At 40.0% G+C, this 20388-nt stretch overlaps 2 protein-coding genes and 12 non-coding genes across 16 annotated transcripts in view; 1 reads left to right on the top strand and 13 right to left on the bottom strand.

Moving 5' to 3' along the window:
- Positions 1-9445, bottom strand: part of macrod1 (mono-ADP ribosylhydrolase 1) — a 115461-nt gene extending 106016 nt beyond the window's left edge. Inside the window, exons 1-3 of one of the 3 annotated variants that reach the window (XM_034211868.1) lie at positions 8777-9445; positions 7645-7743; positions 6824-6931 (exon numbers count right to left, since the gene is read on the bottom strand). In XM_034211868.1, the coding sequence (XP_034067759.1) occupies positions 6824-6931; positions 7645-7743; positions 8777-9167 (598 nt within the window). In that variant the 5' untranslated portion in view covers positions 9168-9445. The remainder of the gene's footprint in view (positions 1-6823; positions 6932-7644; positions 7744-8776) is intronic. The other 2 variants (XM_034211869.1, XM_034211867.1) reach the window with 2 other exon arrangements.
- Positions 9446-10559: 1114 nt separating this feature from the next.
- fermt3b (fermitin family member 3b) overlaps positions 10560-20388 on the top strand; it is a 37102-nt gene continuing 27273 nt past the window's right edge. Inside the window, exons 1-3 of the mRNA XM_034211904.1 lie at positions 10560-10730; positions 11870-12009; positions 14357-14590. Of these exons, the coding sequence (XP_034067795.1) occupies positions 11886-12009; positions 14357-14590 (358 nt within the window). The 5' untranslated portion in view covers positions 10560-10730; positions 11870-11885. The remainder of the gene's footprint in view (positions 10731-11869; positions 12010-14356; positions 14591-20388) is intronic.
- Positions 12628-12699, bottom strand: trnaw-cca. The gene has a single exon. It is a non-coding gene; the product is annotated as a tRNA-Trp (tRNA).
- Positions 17353-17424, bottom strand: trnaw-cca. Its single transcript has one exon. It is a non-coding gene; the product is annotated as a tRNA-Trp (tRNA).
- Positions 17654-17725, bottom strand: trnaw-cca. The gene has a single exon. It is a non-coding gene; the product is annotated as a tRNA-Trp (tRNA).
- Positions 17953-18024, bottom strand: trnaw-cca. The gene has a single exon. It is a non-coding gene; the product is annotated as a tRNA-Trp (tRNA).
- trnaw-cca lies at positions 18254-18325 on the bottom strand. The gene has a single exon. It is a non-coding gene; the product is annotated as a tRNA-Trp (tRNA).
- trnaw-cca lies at positions 18555-18626 on the bottom strand. The gene has a single exon. It is a non-coding gene; the product is annotated as a tRNA-Trp (tRNA).
- Positions 18855-18926, bottom strand: trnaw-cca. The gene has a single exon. It is a non-coding gene; the product is annotated as a tRNA-Trp (tRNA).
- Positions 19156-19227, bottom strand: trnaw-cca. Its single transcript has one exon. It is a non-coding gene; the product is annotated as a tRNA-Trp (tRNA).
- trnaw-cca lies at positions 19457-19528 on the bottom strand. Its single transcript has one exon. It is a non-coding gene; the product is annotated as a tRNA-Trp (tRNA).
- On the bottom strand, positions 19758-19829 carry trnaw-cca. The gene has a single exon. It is a non-coding gene; the product is annotated as a tRNA-Trp (tRNA).
- On the bottom strand, positions 20057-20128 carry trnaw-cca. Its single transcript has one exon. It is a non-coding gene; the product is annotated as a tRNA-Trp (tRNA).
- Positions 20358-20388, bottom strand: part of trnaw-cca — a 72-nt gene continuing 41 nt past the window's right edge. The window contains exon 1 of the tRNA in view: positions 20358-20388. This exon is cut by the window's right edge and continues 41 nt beyond it. This is a non-coding gene — a tRNA (tRNA-Trp).

Here is a 20388-nt window from a genome sequence, read left to right as displayed (position 1 = left end):
ATTTGTCTCCTATTACATTTTTATTGATATCCAATGCATCTTTACAATGTATATAAAAGGGAGATAATGTGAAAGCTTTGAATACCATGCAGGAGAAGCCAAAGTGATGTACAGATTAGGAGTGTCATTTCCACTAACGTCCAAAACCTTCAGAAATTCAATTAATTTGATAAGACGAAGAAAAGGAGATTTTGACTTGCATTTGTTTAGCCACATTTTCTTCATATTTTATCTCTTTTTACTTTTCATATCTTCAGTATGTGGCACTCTTGGATTGGCTATTGTCAAATATACAATAAACCCTTTTCAGCTTATAAACTTTTTTGAGAGGCTGTAATCAGAGAATGTTTGGCACTTTGTTCAAGAAATCCCTCAAACAATAAGTCAGTTATTAATATAGTTGATCAATATTGTTTTTGGCCTTCTGATTATCGATCATTATAGAACCTTTTTAACAAAAATGTACATGTGAAAGTTGTCTTGAAGGATAAGTGTTTAACACATTCACTTGTGCTACTAGAACTAGCTGAGCGAGGCAGCGAGGCACTATCACTCGACAACTCATGCACAAAGAGTCACCAACGAGGCAGGCATAACACATCTGTCAAGCAGTCAATAAATACTGTGCAGGATGTTATAAAGATGGTGAGCCAAGGAAGAAAGTATACAAATGTTAATAAGGAATGCATCTTTAAATTCTGAACTTAAATGTATATGCAACATATTACATGTATTCGTCATAAGGTAAATGGCATTGTTATTGAGTAACTACATTGATAAAGAATAGATATTAAATGTTTGTTTATGTTTCTCCCAGTTCTTAATAAACTATTTAAAAGACAAGTTGGATCAACTGGAAAATGCATTGTCACAAAGCAGTAAAATAGCATTAATGCAACAGTCAAATTATTCCAGAAATATTTATTAAAATATGAAAACACTGAGCATATGACTACTTTTATTTTTGATAATTTAAATATATTTTGCAGATTATACTTACATGTAGTTGAATGCACAACTACTTGTAAAGTATTTTCACAGTGCGATATTAGTACTTTTACTTAAATAGAGGATCAGAATATTTCTTCCATCACTGCTGATTATTTGATCCACAGGCTTTTAGGTTTAAACTTTTTCAGTCTACCATTAGTCATAATGACCTGCTTGTTTGTGCTTAGCTTCTCTGAAGAAATGCTTGACCTTGTGACGCATAAATATCCTTTTTAAATTTGACAAAGTTGCCACACTGATATTAATGTTCTGCATTCAGTTGCACATGCAGGTGAGATAAAGTGTTGCTTCACCTGCCTCATGCTTTTCTTCCTTCCTGTCCATCAACATACCGCTTCTGCTATCCGTCCCCTCATCCGTGCAGCTTTCTTTCTAGGTTTCTTATCTGTGAGGAAGTTACAGTACATTTCACACTATATCTCTCTCTCATCCTGTCTGTCACCTGCAGGCCAGGAAAACCATTGGCTCTAATCTTGTATCTCTCAGCTGTTGCCACAGTGAGTGGGTTTCCAGCGCCATCCAACAGCTTTATCTCTGACCTGCAGAGAAAAACCTGGAGACCCCATCTCGTGCACACACAAACATGATAGGACACCTGCACTCAAAAACATTCATAGACTGAGGAACATATGTGATGTTCATTTCTGGCACAAGCAGGTGTTTACATGAAGACATACATGTATGTAATCTTGTCATTAAATCAAAGCATATGCGCAAAGGGTTCAGACCTGTATAATCACACACACTATCGCACACACTCAGGAAGCAGAAGTGTTGATGACAGGTGGTTCAGACTCTAAAGACTGAGATAGGAGCAGATTATTATTTATCACCTTACGTTGCACAGCTTAATTTTAGGGACAGTTTCTTATGGTCTAGTCTGAAAGATTTATCAGCCGACTCTACCATTGCATTACTCTCTCACACAGAGTTTGTTCATGTAAAAAAAGGATATAACACAAAAAATACTGAGAGAATACTGAGTGTCCAGTTTTTAAATCTTTTTCAATTAAATTGCCATTCAACGCGGGGAAAGAGGTAGACCAAAATAAATGGCATTTAATGTCAAACACAATAAAGACGACGGCAGCTGAGAGTAAGTACTGGAATGGAAATGAGGAATAAAACTTTTGCGAGAGAAACTGCAGCTCAGTAGAGCTAAGTAAATTTGCATTTAATCAATTTGAAAAAAGGTTTTAATGCAAAGTTAGTTGCAGAGACGTGGAGCCCACACACACACTTACACACACTCCAAGAACTCATCACTCCAAAGACATTTCATCGTGCAATCCATCTTAATCAGCTAGCCCATCAGAGACAATATATCCTCCCCTCCATCTCTCTCTCCTTCTCCGGACGGAGTGATTGAGGGGTGTAAAGAGGAGGATGTTTCTGCCCGCCGTCTCCTCCCCCCAATATCCCCCCCCCCCCTTCCTCACCAGGACGGCTCTTAAGTGCTTGTGGGTTTTTATGTTTGTAGTGTTTTATAGGAGTGGGCAGGAGCCAGCGGCTGTAAAAGTGTGGAAGGAAGGAGGGAGGGAGGGAGGGAGGGAGGAGAAGGAGTGGAGAGTTACTGTATATCCGATCTTTATTGAGAGCGACACAAACGACAAACAGCAACCGCCCATTCTCCCTGCAACGCCCTCTTCACCTGCTCAATCAGTGCTGACTGAGGGAAGGAGGGAAGGAAGTAAGGAAGCAAGAAAGGATGGAAGGAAGGAAGGTAGGCTGCGTTCGAAAAGTATTTTTTGGAAAAGAAAAGTTCCTCTAAGTGGAAGCTATGATAAGAGATGGTTACATTTCTAAATGCTAAGGGAAGCTGCTCCAATGCTTCCTTTCTTATCTCCTTAAGCAAAGGATACACAGGACCATCCTTTACCAGAAGAAAACCGATAATGTCGTCCCACAATTCCTTGCAGTGGCAACATTGAAACAATTGCTGTTTAATTGTCTTTAAATCGCAGCACTAGGGATAAATTGCAAACATCCTTCTTAGAAGGTGTGATTCTGTATTGGAAAGGATTTCTTGTGGGTTACTTGTCTAGCCTAGTGTACGTGCAGATCCTTTTAGTGGACTTTAAAACGTGCCAGTGACAGTTATAATGAGAAGAACAGTGTGCTATCTTGACCAGATAAGGACTCTCCTGCTGACTCGGTAATCTCTGTAAGTTATATTTTTGTTCAGACCTCTCTGTTCCATTTACTCTGTATAACTGTTCTGTAGTTATTCTAGCTAAAATTGTGTTTTTGAAATCTCAGAACAGCTCAAATAACCTGTTTCTCAGGCAGAAATCAGGGTAACTTATTTTTTCAGAAATCTTAAAAACTGAAACATCTGCTTCTAAGGGTTCTCTTTAACTAAACAATTGTACAAATACTGAGTGCTTTACAAGGGGATACTGAAGTAGAATAATCTTAAAACCTCTGTAACTAGGGCTAAGTCGGACACTTGTCTCAAATAGTGCATTACAATAGACTTGAAGGCTCACCACCTCAAGCTCAACCTTGACAAGACTGAACTGCTTTTCCTTCCGGGAAAATATTGTCCCACTCTTGACCTAACAATCAACATCGGCACCTCTATTGTTTCCCCGACTCAGACTGCAAGGAATCTGGGTGTGACCCTAGATAACAAACTGTCCTTCACTGCAAACATCGCTGCTACAACCCACTGCTGCAGATACACTCTTTACAACATCAGGAGGATGCGTCCCCAGCTGACCCAGAAAGCGACGCAGGTTCTGGTCCAGGCTCTCGTCATCTCATGCCTAGACTACTGCAACTCCCTCCTGGCTGGTCTACCTGCATGTGCCATCCGACCTCTGCAGCTCATCCAGAATGCAGCGGCTCGTCTGGTCTTCAACCTTCCTAAATTCTCTCACACCACGCTGCTCCTCCGCTTCCTTCACTGGCTTCCGGTAACTGCTAGAATCCACTTCAAGACAATGGTACAAGCGTACCATGGTGCGAATGGATCTGGCCCTTCCTACATCCAGGACATGGTTAAACCGTATACCCCAGCACGTGCACTCCGCTCTGCATCAGCCAAACGGCTCGCTGCACCCGCACTGCGAGGGGGACCCAAGTTCCCATCAGCAATAACACGTCGGTTTGCTATCCTGGCTCCAAAATGGTGGAATGAGCTCCCCATTGACATCAGGACAGCAGATAGCTTACACACCTTCCGGGGGAGACTGAAAACTCATCTCTTTCGGCTCCACTTCGAGCGATATAATTACTATCAAAGCACTTATATACTAATAAAGGACTGGCTTATCTAAAGCTAGTTGAGTAGCACTTGAAATGTTTTGGCTCTATGAAACCTATGTACTTATATGATTCTGTTTTCTTCAAGTTTGTAACTTCTTGGTCGAATGCACTTACTGTAAGTCGCTTTGGATAAAAGCGTCAGCTAAATGTAATGTAATGTAACTGAAATCCTTATAGAATCTCCTTCACATCTTTTCTTGACCACAAGACGGTTTCCATTGAGGTTAAGGAAATGTGATGAAGAAAAGACACAAGACATCTTTGTTAAACCATGCAACCGCAGCCAGGGCGAAGCAGCATATTACTTAGTTTCCACCTGTTTATTCCCAGGTCTCCAGTGTTTCTCTGTCTGTCTGTCTGTATCTGCATGTATCCACTTCTATATCTGTGTGTTTTTGTGCCTGAAGTCAATTGCTAATCCCCAGTCAGGAAGATGCCCTCCCATCCAGTCTACAAGTATAGCGTATAATTGGCCACAGTTGGCTTCAATTGAATCTTTGCTGTGTTATGGGCTAAATTATTCTTCCAGGCCTCTCATAGCAGCCAGAAAGAAATCCACAACACTCCCCTCTGTATGTCAAAAACCACAGGCGCTGATTTGTCTGCTTTTCTAATGCTGATGCTTGGATGTTAGATCTGCAACAGGAGAATAAGCTTGCAAGCAATTGTATTATTGAGCAAAACTAACTGTCTCTTTTCTAATTGTTCTCTTGGCTCTCGATGTCTCTTCTCTCCTTCTACTTTATTGTCATATCGCTTTAAGTGCGACTGACATCATTGAAGCCTCTTAGTCAATCAGTTAGTCATCAAATGAAAAGGTCAGTCGCTTAGTCAACAAAATGACTACAGAGACAGTCAGCTGGCCAGCCAGTCGGACAGAAAAAGGATTATAGGACTCTGCTGCCCAAAACCCCTTTGTCGGTACCCTGTACCCGCCTGTTGCCATGGCAATGCAGTCTGAGATTTAAATACTAGCCCGTGTCCTTTCCCTACGTCTCTTCTATCTTCTTCTCTTCACTCCTCCAGACTCTCCCCTCGCTTTTTGTGAGTCTGTGAGCTGACTCTCTCACTCTGTCTCTCAGTCATGTTTCCTCCGGCATTGTGTCTTTTCAGACTTCCTCCCTCACCTTGCCTCGTCCTCTCTGCTAAATGACACTTTACTAGCTGTTTCCTCTTGTTAATTCCATGCTACTTTGCATCGTGCGACTCTGTAAAAAGCTCTTGTAAAACCCACAGTGCCACACAAAGTCGCCACACAAGAGACAAATTACAATCACTTACCGTATGTACACACACACGTAATTACTTTAACATTTCCAGGCAGATGAACGAATGCTCGCAAGCACAGACACTAGCTGCAGTAATGCCCTAAATGAGAGTGAAAGATCAACCTATTCACTGAAGGCTGGCACACTGGCACAGTGCACACCTGCTGACAGTCAGCTGCCAGTGAAGATCTATCATTTTCTGCTAAAGCACCATTATCAAGCATAATTTAGGCATGCTGGCCTTCTTCACTCTCCCCCGATGCACTGTCTGTGCCAAGACGCCGATTAGATTTCCCCCACATGTCCCAACAGCCCCGTGGGAAAAGGTCTTCAGTGAATGAACTGGCATTTGGCTCCATCTAATGGTGACCGGAAAAAGAGTCTTATCCTTGTCGTAAGTGCTGGAAACAATAACTTCTGGGAGGAAGTGTATTATGTGAGCAAAGACTACAAAATGTGTAAAGATCATTTGAGTCCTTTAATCAAAATGTATGAGGTAAGACTAACACTTTGTTTTTACTAGAATTGGCATCAGCTTTTTTCTGTTAGGCAGCTTAGTTTTTACGGCTGTTTCTTTTATTATTATAATTACTTGTCCTCGGTTAATGCAAAACATTTTTTGAGTTTTGCTTGGTTGCGATAAAAGATGTAGTGTCCACAATACAAATGGCTAAGGGATACTATATACACAGTTGACATAACAATGACTCTGGTGAGAAGTGACCATTAATACAACAAAAGCAAAACTCACTCAAACATGCAGTTTGTTTGTTGCAGTTGTTCTGGTTTTCATGTTTACTGTGTACTGCCTAAAAAAAACATCACAGTAGAAAACCTGTTGGTAACCGTAAAGAAGCTGTAGCTGTCCCGCCCACACACTGAGAAAACATTATACCAATAATGAGCACACACAGCCCTCAATAGTTTTTTGCTTAAATTATATACCGTACATCCACATTGATGCACAAACAAACTTGGGGCTTAGCTTAGTTAAGCACTAAGCAATTCTTTACTCTATCATCCTTTGCATATTCCCCGACTGGTTGGCTTTCTTCTTCATGTAGTTGTTCCTGTGTCTGTTGCTTATTGCCTGCCGATTGCTTTTACTTTTGTTGCAAAAAGAGGAAATTAAAACATGGTTTCTCTTGTTTTTTATTTGTATTCAATTGTGTGGGGGAAAAAATAGATAAATGGAGACATGTTGGATGTCAAATCTCCGAACGGATCACCCTATAAACACACTCCTTTACACACACTCCTTTACACACACATACCTGCATTAACAATCGCATCTATCTCCAGCTTGGTGATGTCCCCACTGTAGAGGGAAATCTTGTTGTCCAACTTTTTATTCCTCGGGTAAACTGTTTTTTCAGAACCGCCTAAAGATTTGACACAAACATACAGTACAGTCAGTTTCTGGATCAGTTTTATTTACCTGGTAAACTTGAAATAATACGTCTATAAATATTGATCCGATAGTTGACCAAAACAACTACAATTCTTACAATAGTGATATCTCAAGTGTTAAGCTAAGTTATAGAAGAGGATTATGTGTATTGTTATTATTTCTGACCATTATTTATTATGGGTCTACAGAGTTAAAAAGAAAATGAAAGGTATACAACATTAATTTAATAATTAATGTCGTAATCCTGAGCAGGATTTAGATCACAGCATAACACCATTCCACTATTCATTAAAGTAAAACATTTTAGAAAATCTTTACTGAATAGAGTCAACTAAAATATTCCAATACATTTGAGTAAAGCAGGGATTTCAAACTTCACCTACTTCCAAGGTGTGATGATATATTTACATGAAATGTCATCTTATGTCTGTAAGACATCTTTTACATTGTGTGTGCTTCATTTTCTTGACTTGTTACATATGACAATATTACATTTTCTATAAAAGACGTATCCATCTGTTTATATGTTGCTATTAATCATTTTAAAATGCTTTTGGTGTGATGTGGCCAAATATCTGATAATGCTACTATTCATGCTGCATCCCTCTGTTAAATTCTCGCTGGCACTACCACCCAACCCTGAATGAACCTGACAGAGACTGTGACTGATGTCGGGTGTCTGACCTGCAGTGGGAGTCCACACTGAGATGTCGTGCAGTGGCACAAAGTCAGACGTCCTGTAGTGCTGACGCCTGTCCGTCACAGACAGACACAGCAAGTAGTCTGAAAGAGAAAAATAAAGGAAGAGGACAGGAAGAAAATAAACTGTTAGCTAGATATAAAATACCCTTGTTATGTATTTTAAGAAACAGAGTACATGGTACTTCAGGAATACCAGACTGAAAAAAAGCTTTATGAAGAATAAAACAAAAAAGCCCATGCATACCCCCAATAAACGATTCATACAGCAAAACCTGAAGCATGTGGCGTACTATGATATTATTTTTAACATAATGAAATGTTCTTTAAACAGTTTGTTGTTGAAGTATAGATTTTCTTCATTCATTAATGTTTTATTTATTGTGCATAAACAGTATAGGCCTATTGTACGTTAATAGTATACAAGCTCCACTTTGATATAGCAAAACACAAAATATTATGCCTAAATAATTGTACTCTTTTTCGTTGAACATTTTTGTTTGATTGCTTGATCGCTTGTTTTAGGCATTTGAGAACTGAGGTAAGCTACATCATATTTTACCAAATAACTTATAATTCCGTTTTTTTTAAGGACACAATTAAAGAAATATTTCATTTTTTATCTTGAACTGATATTCAAAATAGGATGATGTTGTTGGTTCTACATATTTTATTCCAGGGTTTATATAGTTTGGTCTGTTTTCATTCTATATTTTTCTTTTACAGTGTATGCTTACTTGTGTGTTTTGTACTATTATTTGGTGTGTTTTTTGTTTGAAATGTTGTTGATTGTTTGTCGTCATTGATGAGTAGGCCTAATGCAATTTTTTATTTGTTAAATTAGGGGAAGATGAATGCGAAAAAGCCATTCAGGACTTCCTCTCCTTTACCCACTGGGGGGGGGGGGGGGTTCCATTGTGTGTATTGTTTATATTTTTATAATGCAAAAAAAAAGAAGGTCTATCTATCAGCCAGCGAGAGTTGGAGGTGTGTTTTGGTCATGTGACAGGCAGCACACATGTGTATCTTTAGTTTGTTGACAAAACACATTGCACGGTAGCTGTTGTAAATAGGCTATTACATTAAAATCTTCTCTTTCTTGGTTGAAGAGTCTCACCCTTGGTCTCCTTCCAGTCTCCATCAGCGGAGTTCAGGTTAAGTTTGCGGGCCATGGCGGTGACTGTTCCGGTGTGGAGAGACTGGACCAGAGCAAATGTGCTTACTCCCAGGGCGGCACCGAGGGCTACCTTTCCCAGCCAGCCTCGGAGTGAGGAGGAAGCCTTTACCTGGCTGGACCTCCAAATTGCTGCGTTTGTCGGTGTTGTGGAAAACTTTTCAGCTCGGAGAGCAGCGTTAATATGGCCGCGAGCAGGACCTGGGCGGCTTCCAGGAGTTACACCGTGTTTAAACCTGACACCGGCTGCCTGGAAGTCAGCACGTACACGGGACAGAGTAGTGCACCGTGAGGCTCTCATATATGAAAATAGAGCTGATATTTGAAGTGCCATGCCTGAGTGACGCCGAGGGGGCTCGGTTCGTGTTACGAAGCTTTACAAGGATCAGTGTCAGACACACCGGGGTTAGGTTTCGGTTTCGGTGTTACCAGTTGAACGTTGGTTAGGTTGGAGCTCATTTGCCATTTTTGTTTTGGACTTCCACATGTGGAATGCACCATTTACAAGGGGTGCTTGTAGCTTTTCGTTAACCACAAAACTGCTTTGTATCGTGTCATTGAACGAAGTACGATATCTAGGCCGGTATTTAAGAGTTCATATTATTACCAGCGAAAATGTATGCTACAATGTGACAAGTGCAGCTCTATGTTAATCTCACATGGAATGTAAATCCCCGACTCCGATGAAGTGGTGAGGCGGAAGCCAACGACCACAAATCCACGCCTCCTATCTAGATTAAAGAAGTACACATCAAAATGATATGTTCAATAGATTTGTATGTATCCAAATATAAGTTATTGAACTCTATATCATTTGCGCAACCAGAATTGGTACGCATTTATTTCACCATTATAAACATTCAGAGGTCAAATGCAAGAGTATGTTGTGTACATTTTACATAGGCTACGAAAAAGGAACATAACAACTAAACAACAAACTGTACAGGGACTTCAAAATAACATTTACCTTTTTTTCACAATAAATGTTTATAATCGAAGTTTACATTTTAAAGATTTAGTTGTCATTATTATTATTTAATGTCATTGTTCTTATTATTTATGTATTTAAATGTATACTCGACTGTGTTTGCAAGAAACATATTTTTATAAAGGCCTCCTTCACTTCTATTCTTCAAAATCTCAATTAAAATATCAGCCAACACAATAGTTGATAAATAAAGAGAATTTGCACAAACAAATTCTAGTATAGCATATTAAAAAAACAACACTGCATGGGCATTTGCTGGGGAAATATTATTATTTGTATTATTATTATTATTACTTAGTTGCCTAGGTCGTTATGCCTGCTCTCAGTTTCGGAAACTATTTAATTGCTGTTTTGATGGGCTAAACAATGTCCTGTTTATGCTTTATTTTGCATCTGAAAAGGCATTTAAAAAAATGATGATCACGTTAACACTACTCATTGCTTATATGCAACATACACAATCTTTACCAATAATCAATCTATTGTCTGTGTTCTTCCATCCCATAAAATGGAGGCTAAAGAGAAATAGCCAAACTAAGGAGAGCAATAATTTGTGTTGTCTGTCTTTTTAGCATCTAATATTGAGCACACACAAAAACACACACATACACACACATTGCCTTTTATGCAGCACTCACTATCTGCCTGTCTGTCAGTCAAAACTTGAGCTCTTTTCACATTTCCGCCTGGCGGAAACTGACAAAAAAAGGAACAAGCCTTTCTTGACAGAAGTGACACAAGCAGCGCAGACTCAGCTACACAGACCACAACCTACCCAGCCCGAGAGGGGAACGACACTGCTGAAAATTGTTCTCAGAAAACCTGGGTGAACTTCTTCAGAGGTGTGAAAGAGGCACAAGAGTCCCACCACTTTCCACATCTTAAAACTTTGGACGGAGGAGACTGACGGTATTTTTCTTTCAATTTGTGTGTGTGATGTGAGAGAAAAGGAGAAAGCATGAGGACAGAGAGGTCATTAAGGCTTCATGTGTACACGTTATGCTTGTTTATACTTTAAATGTTGCGTAATTTATTAGGTAACAAGCTCAACAAAATATAATGTGAAAAAGTGAAGTGGAAGTAGTCGTGGTTCAGAACTTATATACAAAAACATACAGATGAAGAAAGTCAAGGCCTTCAAAAGAAGTAAGGAGGGTTGCAGGCATGTCATAGTCTTTGTTATGTCATTGTCTGTGATGCAATTCTTAAAGTTACCTATACATTGAACAAAGATGAACCGTTTAATCCTTTAAAGTAATATATTTTAAATGGGCTTACACTTTCATACACATGCAGTGGGTCTCTGTATTGGCATTGGATGAACGTCTCCTATTGGGCGGGTCAGTAAGCGGAAGTGTGTGTCACTGGTGATTGTTCAAATTAGAAACAGGAAGTGCTCATCAAACTGGACATGTTGCCAGGATCAACGCACTCCCCTTGTGTGTGTGTGTGTGTGTGTGTGTGTGTGTGTGTGTGTGTGTGTGTGTGTGTGTGTGTGTGTGTGTGTGTGTGTGTGTGTGTGTGTGTGTGTGTGTGTGTTACTCAGTATCATGTGATACTGAACTATGATGAAAACCTTTTTTTTCGAAGTTGAGAGGCTGTGTGATTGACAGGTTATCTTGGTCTCATTTATGTCTGAAATACTTTGTAAACTTAAGGCAGGGTTTTGATGATCAGATCAATCAAGTTCTATACAAAAATCGTATTCTTGTGCATTTCTTAGCATATATTCTTGTGTTCTTGTTTTTAAATGTCCTTTTAACAATTAAATAATGCTTTAAAGTGCATATTTCTTACTCATGACATGCACACGTCCCTAAAACAATTGCTTTGTCGCCTAACATGATGTTGTATATTTTAAAAAGGGTGTTGGCAGTTTCATCAAAGTGTTGGAAAAAAACTCATAATAAAGTAACCTCACCGGTAAATTAAGTTGTTCTCCATTTTCCTTGCCTGTTTTGTCTGAGCTGTTAATGCACTTGTTGGCCAGCTTTTGATAACAAGCGTTTTGCTTTTCTGGTTTCTTCTCCTTTCTGTCTATATGCCAGGCCTTTTTCGCCCGGTATGTCGGCGTGGGACCTGTTAGTCACGGTGGAGGACCTGGGGTCTGACACGCCACCTGTCACCCTCAGCGTGGCCTCTGACCTCCACGTTGGAGGGGTCATCCTGAAGCTGGTAGAAAAGACACGTAGGTCTCAGTCCCTCTGTCCGTCTTTCATTCAGTCTGTCTGATTGTTTGTCTGTCTTTTTGTCTGTCTGTCTGTCTGTCCCAAGTTCAATGCAATGACTCACAATTGTTACCTTATTTGTATACTGTATAAGGGCCAAAATTCAGACAGTGTATGGGTAACACTTTGAAAAGATGTAATGCTGCATGCATTACAAAAAATCATGCAACAGTTAAGTAACCAATAAAGTTCTTCAGCATTTGCCCTAAAAGAGCAAACATGTCAAACTAAATTCCAATCTTGAAACCAAATGAACCTGATAATTCTTACTTTATGGCATCACATGCTGGCGTATTCTATCTAACAGTCTCTGTACATGGTGATTAATACTGTTAATGTAAACGTTAAACATTTTAATACTACAAAACAAGCCTAAATAAGCCTAATGTTTGAAAGTATTTCTTTAACTGACATTTCAATTGGTAGTCAGTCCTTTTTGTTGAGTTACAATAAATTGTTTGACATTTTCGAGATCTCTAAGTGTGATATTCGTCAAATTTACATATTTTCGCATAGTCAATGTAATTTATGTAATCTACACCTACACGGACATTAAAAGAAAGGCGCAACAGAAAGATTGACCCTGACGTGATTTGAACACGCAACCTTCTGATCTGGAGTCAGACGCGCTACCGTTGCGCCACAGAGTCTGATATGCATAAAGGAGTGGTTTATTTATTAGACCACACAGACTGCGCGGAAGAACACAAGCAAAAACTATCAGACATTACATTGACATAATTTCTAAATTAAACTACTGTTTAATAACGGTAGGACTAACATATTGTTTTAAATGTTTATCACTGTTGATAAATGATCCAAGGTATATACTTTATGAACTGTTAAAGTGACTAATTTACTCATTGTAAAAAGTACAATTTCCTTAATTAATCTCTAATTGATCTAATTAATTTATGAGCGTGAAATCTATGTTGTAAATTCAGTGGCGAACCGTCAGGGCCTTCAAGGTATTCAGAGAATACCCTGGAACACTCAGATAAAACAAACAAAAAATCGATTTAATTATATAAATAAAATGTATATAAAATGAATAAATGAGAATCGTATCTGTGTTGTTGATCTGTAATATTACAGTGTTACGTTGATTTGTTTGTCCTCGGACCATGCACTACGCATTTCAGTGGTTTTGTGTTAGAAAAGAAAGCAACCAATCAGATCTTGTCCTTCAACAAGGTATTCTAAATCCTTGATCGAATGCCCTGGCCGTTGCACTGAATGAGAGCGTACGTTTGGACTGACAGTTTGATCAACCAATCATATATTGATTTGTAGCCAATGGGCGTATTCTTTCAGAGTTTCCCTCGGTTCCAGGGTATTCTAGAAGGCCCGCTAGTTAACTGGCTCGAGACAGAGGATCTAGAATGCGACGAAGCAATTCATGCCGTTTTATTGTTTTTAACGTTGAAATTACAAGTGCAACAGGTGAAGATGAAGTTGTTGCGGAATTGTTGTGAGTACCCTTTTCAAGACGACAATTCAGTGAAAAGACGGACATTATAATTCCGCGGAGGGCGGCGGCGGTGGCGGTGGTGTGTGTGTCTACAGAAGGTCCAGTTGTGATAGACACGGTTCGCCACTGTGTAAATTACCAAAGTGCTTTCAAGCCATTCAGACCGTAATACAATTCCTAAACTAGGTTTTGTTCATTATTCATTATGTCTCTTTAAAGTTTTAAAAGTAATAATATTAACATTCCAATACCTGACAAGAAATTCCCCAACCCTATCCAAAGCCAGTCAGGCCTAAATTTATTGTAGGACGTTTTTTTTTAAATTTTGTCATTATTAACTTGTAAAGCTTCTTTGAGCACCAGGAAAAAGGGCTTTATAAATACTATGTATTGTTGATATTATTATTATTATTATTATTATTATTATTATTATTATTATTATTATTATTATTATTATTATTATTATTATTATTATTATTATTATTATTGTTACATTCAAAATTGACATTAGCAGAAAATCTGAAATCTGAAGTCTGCAAGCGAGCATTTCATCACAGAATCTCATGAGAAATGGGGATATACAGGAGACTTTGTTCTCCTGGTTTAAGAGGAGTGTTTGTCGGTTGAATGGCCAGTAGAATAATTAATGAAAGGGTCTATCAGTAGTTTGGGTACCACTTCGTAGTTATTAATGGGAAAACCTGTCCAAACTTTGATCGAGAAAATTACAAATCAAACAAAGATTACTGCCTCACTTCATACAAAATAGCTTAAACTATAGATGTTCTATGCGTTTCAGTTTGCAGCAACATGTGTTTTGTGTCTGTCCTCTGCAGAGATAAAGCGTGATTGGTCAGACCATGCACTGTGGTGGGAACAGAAGCAGCGGTGGCTGCTGCGAACGGCCTGGACTCTGGAGAAATATGGCATCCACGCTGACGCCCGGCTTGTCTTCATGCCCCAACACAAGCCCCTGAGGCTGGGGCTTCCAAACGGCAACACCCTGAGGCTCCGTGCCTGCTTCTCCAGTTCCGTCTTCCAGACAGTGATGGGTGTCTGTAGGATGCTCAGTGAGTTTCTGCCTTTTTATTTTTTCCTTGTTTCACTTATATTATTTAGTTCTTTATTTATTAACTAACTTATTTGAATCATTACTTCTGAACTGACGTGATTGGACGAGGGATGTTAAAAGTGCGAACCGTTTTACTCTTATGGCGCGTTTCCACTGCAGCGAGGAGCCCCGTTTAAGAGAGCTGTGACGTCAGCGGCCCGTTTTTGGTTGCGTTTCCACTTGGCCTACTGGCTAGCGGGTACTAATTCACAGTTTTTCTGGCCCCATAAAATCGTGGTTCTAGGGCCAGGAAAAACCAGGCTGAGTCGGGCTGAGTATGCTAAACTAGAGAGAGAATCGCTGGCAAAGGGGCTACAACTACAACAAAATGAATATATTTGACCGTGATTTAATTGTAATACACGTTTCAAAATGATGCCGAAGTAACACAAGTCTGCAGACAGACGGCAGGCGAAAAACCTTTTAAAATGTGTGTTGTCTAAAGGCCCTGACACACCAGGCCGAAATCGGCCGTTTTCGTTAGTCGGACGACGAAGCGTACCCTGTCGCCCAAACTCAATTTGGTGTGTCCCGCACCGCCTGCCGTGACACGCCTTATTTGGCCTTTCACAGGCAGTCGGACAAAGAAATCACACTGATTGGCTGTTCAGCTAGCGAATCAGTGCATGAGAAGCGAAACGGTTGCTTGTGAATGTCTTCCACAAGCAACACTCCAATGGCTGATAGCTCCAGTACCGCACGAAACATGTTTTTGATAGACAAGAGTGAAAATGGAACACGCACGCTATTTGTTGTTTGTTTATATCACGTAGTCTGTTCTTCTTCTCTGTCTTCCGGTTGTTGCCTCTTTTGAATGACGAATACACACTACCGCCGTCTGCTGGTAAGGAGAGTTATTGCCGCTCACGCATGCGCAGTTCGTACGTGCTCGGCTGAAGTCTTTGCGGTGTGTTCCAGTGCGACACATGGCCAAGACGCAGGAGAACACGCCGACGCAACAGTCGGCGTCGGCGTCAGCGAGTTCTCTGGTGACTGCTTGGTGTGTCAGGGACTTAATGGAGATCGGCTAAGCTAACGCAGTGTATGCTCCGACCGTCCACACTCACAACAACGGCCTATACAGACATAAATAAACCAGCGACTGTATTCGCCATGACACAGTCTGTGGTTTGTACTGGGACCAGAAGATATATTGAAGTGACGTGATTGGACAAGAGATGTTCTAATCTTCAGAGTTCCTACTGTTTTTCTGCCGAGTCTAAAAGACTCTTGATAGCTTTTTGTGTAGTTGTCAGTTGAGTTACTTATTGAAGTCTTGAAATGAGAATCTGCATTCTTTGATGAACACAAATGTTGACCCTGACATGATTTGAACACGCAGCCTTCTGATCTGGAATCAGACGCGCTACCGTTAAGCCACAGAGCCTGTTTAAGTTTCTGATTATGCCAAAAACCTGCCAAGTTAACCTTAAGTGTGGGGCCAGAAGATATATTGAACTGACGTGACTGGATGAGAGATGTTCTAATCTTAAAACCCATTACCATTTAAGGCGAGACACCCCAGGTGAATAGGGTACATTTTTTAACTTAAAGGTATCAGCTAGATATTTCTCCAGTTAATTACTTATAATAAGGCAATTGTCTTTTGTATTACAAGTTTCTGAAATAGCATGTTTAAATATGCAAATTATCCATTATCTCATTAAATATGCACATATTTTAACACATTTCAGGAATCGAAATCTGAACTTTGGATATAGCCAGATTCAAAATTCTTGTTTCATTTTGTAGTCATATTAGTATCTAAGGCTTTTACAGAAGGGATATTGGATATCTCTTTTTATCACTCCATAAATCAGAAAATACTGTCAACAGCCCTAAAATATCCATTTTCGCCATGTTTTTAGGTATACAATGTTGTATAATTCAGGCTATGAATTATATATGAACAAACCCTTCTCTAAAAGCCTTCATAATATTGATAGGAATATAACTGGAAGGTTTGGTGTATGTACGTGCTACTGAAGTTGAAATTTCGAACTCAGAGTAGGAGAAAAAACTCATTTTGAGAAAACGACCTTTAAAGATTGCAGTGAGGCGCTAGCTAAACCCTCCTGTTTTTTGTATGACAGCTTGCGCATCGACGCAATCCGTGGAGGTATTTCATGTTCAGGGTCATTTTTTTTTTTAGAACCTTGCTTCGTGCAAGTGACAATTGTTGTCGTCTTCTCTGTGAACGTTTTTTTCGCCGTTCTTTTGGCATTTTGAGATTTCAATTTCTAGCTGAAAGCTAACCAGGAAGTGTTTTAGCACACCACGTGACGCATCTGAACGAATCACGTTGTCAGAAATTGACACCAGCCAATGAGATTTCGTTTCTTGGTTTAAGACCCCTTTGTGCTTTCACGATTGGTTGCTGATACAAAGGAAATGACCATATTTGGATCCGATGAGATTGTGCAGGAGAGACGGAGCTTTCCAGCGATACCTCTGTTGACATGGTGCACACAGCGGTCGCGGTACTTTATGTTACGTTAGAATGCTAACTTTTGGTCAATTTAGGAGAAATCTACAGACGCAAATAGACAAACTATAGTAAAATAAACACTTAAATGTGTATTTTGTACGTTTTCCTTCCAAAAGCCTGAAAGAAAACATGTTATGGAATCAAAATAGCACAACATTTGTTGTAGTTTTCAGTTGTGGGTGTTAATTTAGTCTTCAAATGAGAACCAGCATCCTCTGATGAAACACAAATATTGACCCTGACGTGATTTGAACACGCAGCCTTCTGATCTGGAGTCAGACGCGCTACCGTTGCGCAACAGAGCCTGTTACAGTTCTTGATTGTGCCAAAAACCTGCCAATTCAACCTTTAGTGTGGGGACAGAAGATATATTGAACCGACATGATTGGACAAGAGATGTTCTAATCTTCAGAGTTCCTACTGTTTTTCTGCCGAGTCTAAAAGACTCTTGATAGCTTTTTGTGTAGTTGTCAGTTGAATTCCTTATTGAAGTCTTGAAATGAGAATCTGCATTCTTTGATGAAACACAAATATTGACCCTGACGTGATTTGAACACGCAACCTTCTGATCTGGAGTCAGACGCGCTACCGTTGCGCCACAGAGCCTGTTTCAGTTTCTGATTATGCCAAAAACCTGCCAAGTTAACCTTGAGTGTGGGGCCAGAAGATATATTGAACTGACGTGACTGGATGAGAGGTGTTCTAATCTTAAAAGCGATTACCATTTAACCGCAGTCTAAAAACCTCCTGATAGAATTTGTTGTAGTTTTCAGTTGTGGGTGTTAATTTAGTCTTCAAATGAGAACCAGCATCCTCTGATGAAACACAAATATTGACCCTGACGTGATTTGAACACGCAGCCTTCTGATCTGGAGTCAGACGCGCTACCGTTACGCCACAGAGCCTGTTACAGTTCTCGATTGTGCCAAAAACCTGCCAAGTTAACCTTGAGTGTGGGGCCAGAAGATATATTGAACTGACATGATTGGACAAGAGATGTTCTAATCTTCAGGGTTCTTACCGTTTTTCTGCAGAGTCTAAAACACTCTTGATAGCTTTTTGTGTAGTTGTCAGTTGAGTTCCTTATTGAAGTCTTGAAATGAGAATCTGCATTCTTTGATGAAACACAAATATTGACCCTGACGTGATTTGAACACGCAACCTTCTGATCTGGAGTCAGACGCGCTACCGTTGCGCCACAGAGCCCGTTACAGTTCTTGATCTTGCCAAAAACCTGCCAATTCAACCTTTAGTGTGGGGACAGAAGATATATTGAACTGACGTGACTGGATGAGAGGTGTTCTAATCTTAAAAGCAATTACCATTGAACCGCAGAGTCTAAAAACCTCTTGATAGAATTGGTTGTAGTTTTCAGTTGTGGGCCTTAATTTAGTCTTCAAATGAGAACCAGCATCCTTTGATGAAACACAAATATTGACCCTGACGTGATTTGAACACGCAGCCTTCTGATCTGGAGTCAGACGCGCTACCGTTGCGCCACAGAGCCTGTTACAGTTCTCTATTGTGCCAAAAACCTGCCAAGTTAACCTTGAGTGTGGGGCCAGAAGATATATTGAACTGACATGATTGGACAAGAGATGTTCTAATCTTCAGGGATCCTACCGTTTTTCTGCCGAGTCTAAAATACTCTTGATAGCTTTTGTGTAGTTTTCAGTTGTGGGCCTTAATTTAGTCTTCAAATGAGAACCAGCATCCTTTGATAAAACACAAATATTGACCCTGACGTGATTTGAACACGCAACATTCTGATCTGGAGTCAGACGCGCTACCGTTGCGCCACAGAGCCTGTTTCAGTTTCTGATTATGCCAAAAACCTGCCAAGTTAACCTTGAGTGTGGGGCCAGAAGATATATTGAACTGACGTGACTGGATGAGAGGTGTTCTAATCTTAAAAGCGATTACCATTGAACCGCAGAGTCTAAAAACCTCTTGATAGAATTGGTTGTAATTTTCAGTTGTGGGCCTTAATTTAGTCTTCAAATGAGAACCAGCATCCTTTGATGAAACACAAATATTGACCCTGACGTGATTTGAACACGCAGCCTTCTGATCTGGAGTCAGACGCGCTACCGTTGCGCCACAGAGCCTGTTACAGTTCTCAATTGTGCCAAAAACCTGCCAAGTTAACCTTGAGTGTGGGGCCAGAAGATATATTGAACTGACATGATTGGACAAGAGATGTTCTAATCTTCAGGGTTCCTACCGTTTTTCTGCAGAGTCTAAAAGACTCTTGATAGCTTTTTGTGTAGTTGTCAGTTGAGTTCCTTATTGAAGTCTTGAAATGAGAATCTGCATTCTTTGATGAAACACAAATATTGACCCTGACGTGATTTGAACACGCAACCTTCTGATCTGGAGTCAGACGCGCTACCGTTGCGCCACAGAGCCCGCTACAGTTCTTGATCTTGCCAAAAACCTGCCAATTCAACCTTTAGTGTGCGGACAGAAGATATATTGAACCGACATGATTGGACAAGAGATGTTCTAATCTTCAGAGTTCCTACTGTTTTTCTGCCGAGTCTAAAAGACTCTTGATAGCTTTTTGTGTAGTTGTCAGTTGAATTCCTTATTGAAGTCTTGAAATGAGAATCTGCATTCTTTGATGAAACACAAATATTGACCCTGACGTGATTTGAACACGCAACCTTCTGATCTGGAGTCAGACGCGCTACCGTTGCGCCACAGAGCCTGTTTCAGTTTCTGATTATGCCAAAAACCTGCCAAGTTAACCTTGAGTGTGGGGCCAGAAGATATATTGAACTGACGTGACTGGATGAGAGGTGTTCTAATCTTAAAAGCGATTACCATTTAACCGCAGTCTAAAAACCTCCTGATAGAATTTGTTGTAGTTTTCAGTTGTGGGCCTTAATTTAGTCTTTAAATGAGAACCAGCATCCTTTGATGAAACACAAATATTGACCCTGACGTGATTTGAACACGCAGCCTTCTGATCTGGAGTCAGACGCGCTACCGTTGCGCCACAGAGCCTGTTTCAGTTTCTGATTATGCCATAAACCTGCCAAGTTAACCTTGAGTGTGGGGCCAGAAGATATATTGAACTGACGTGACTGGATGAGAGGTGTTCTAATCTTAAAAGCCATTACCATTGAACCGCAGAGTCTAAAAACCTCTTGATAGAATTGGTTGTAGTTTTCAGTTGTGGGCCTTAATTTAGTCTTCAAATGAGAACCAGCATCCTTTGATAAAACACAAATATTGACCCTGACGTGATTTGAACACGCAACCTT

Source organism: Gymnodraco acuticeps, unplaced genomic scaffold (genome assembly GCF_902827175.1).
Source record: "Gymnodraco acuticeps unplaced genomic scaffold, fGymAcu1.1, whole genome shotgun sequence".
Lineage (NCBI taxonomy): Eukaryota > Metazoa > Chordata > Actinopteri > Perciformes > Bathydraconidae > Gymnodraco > Gymnodraco acuticeps.
Note: the sequence above shows the minus strand (reverse complement) of the source record. Positions and strands in the feature narration are given on the sequence as shown.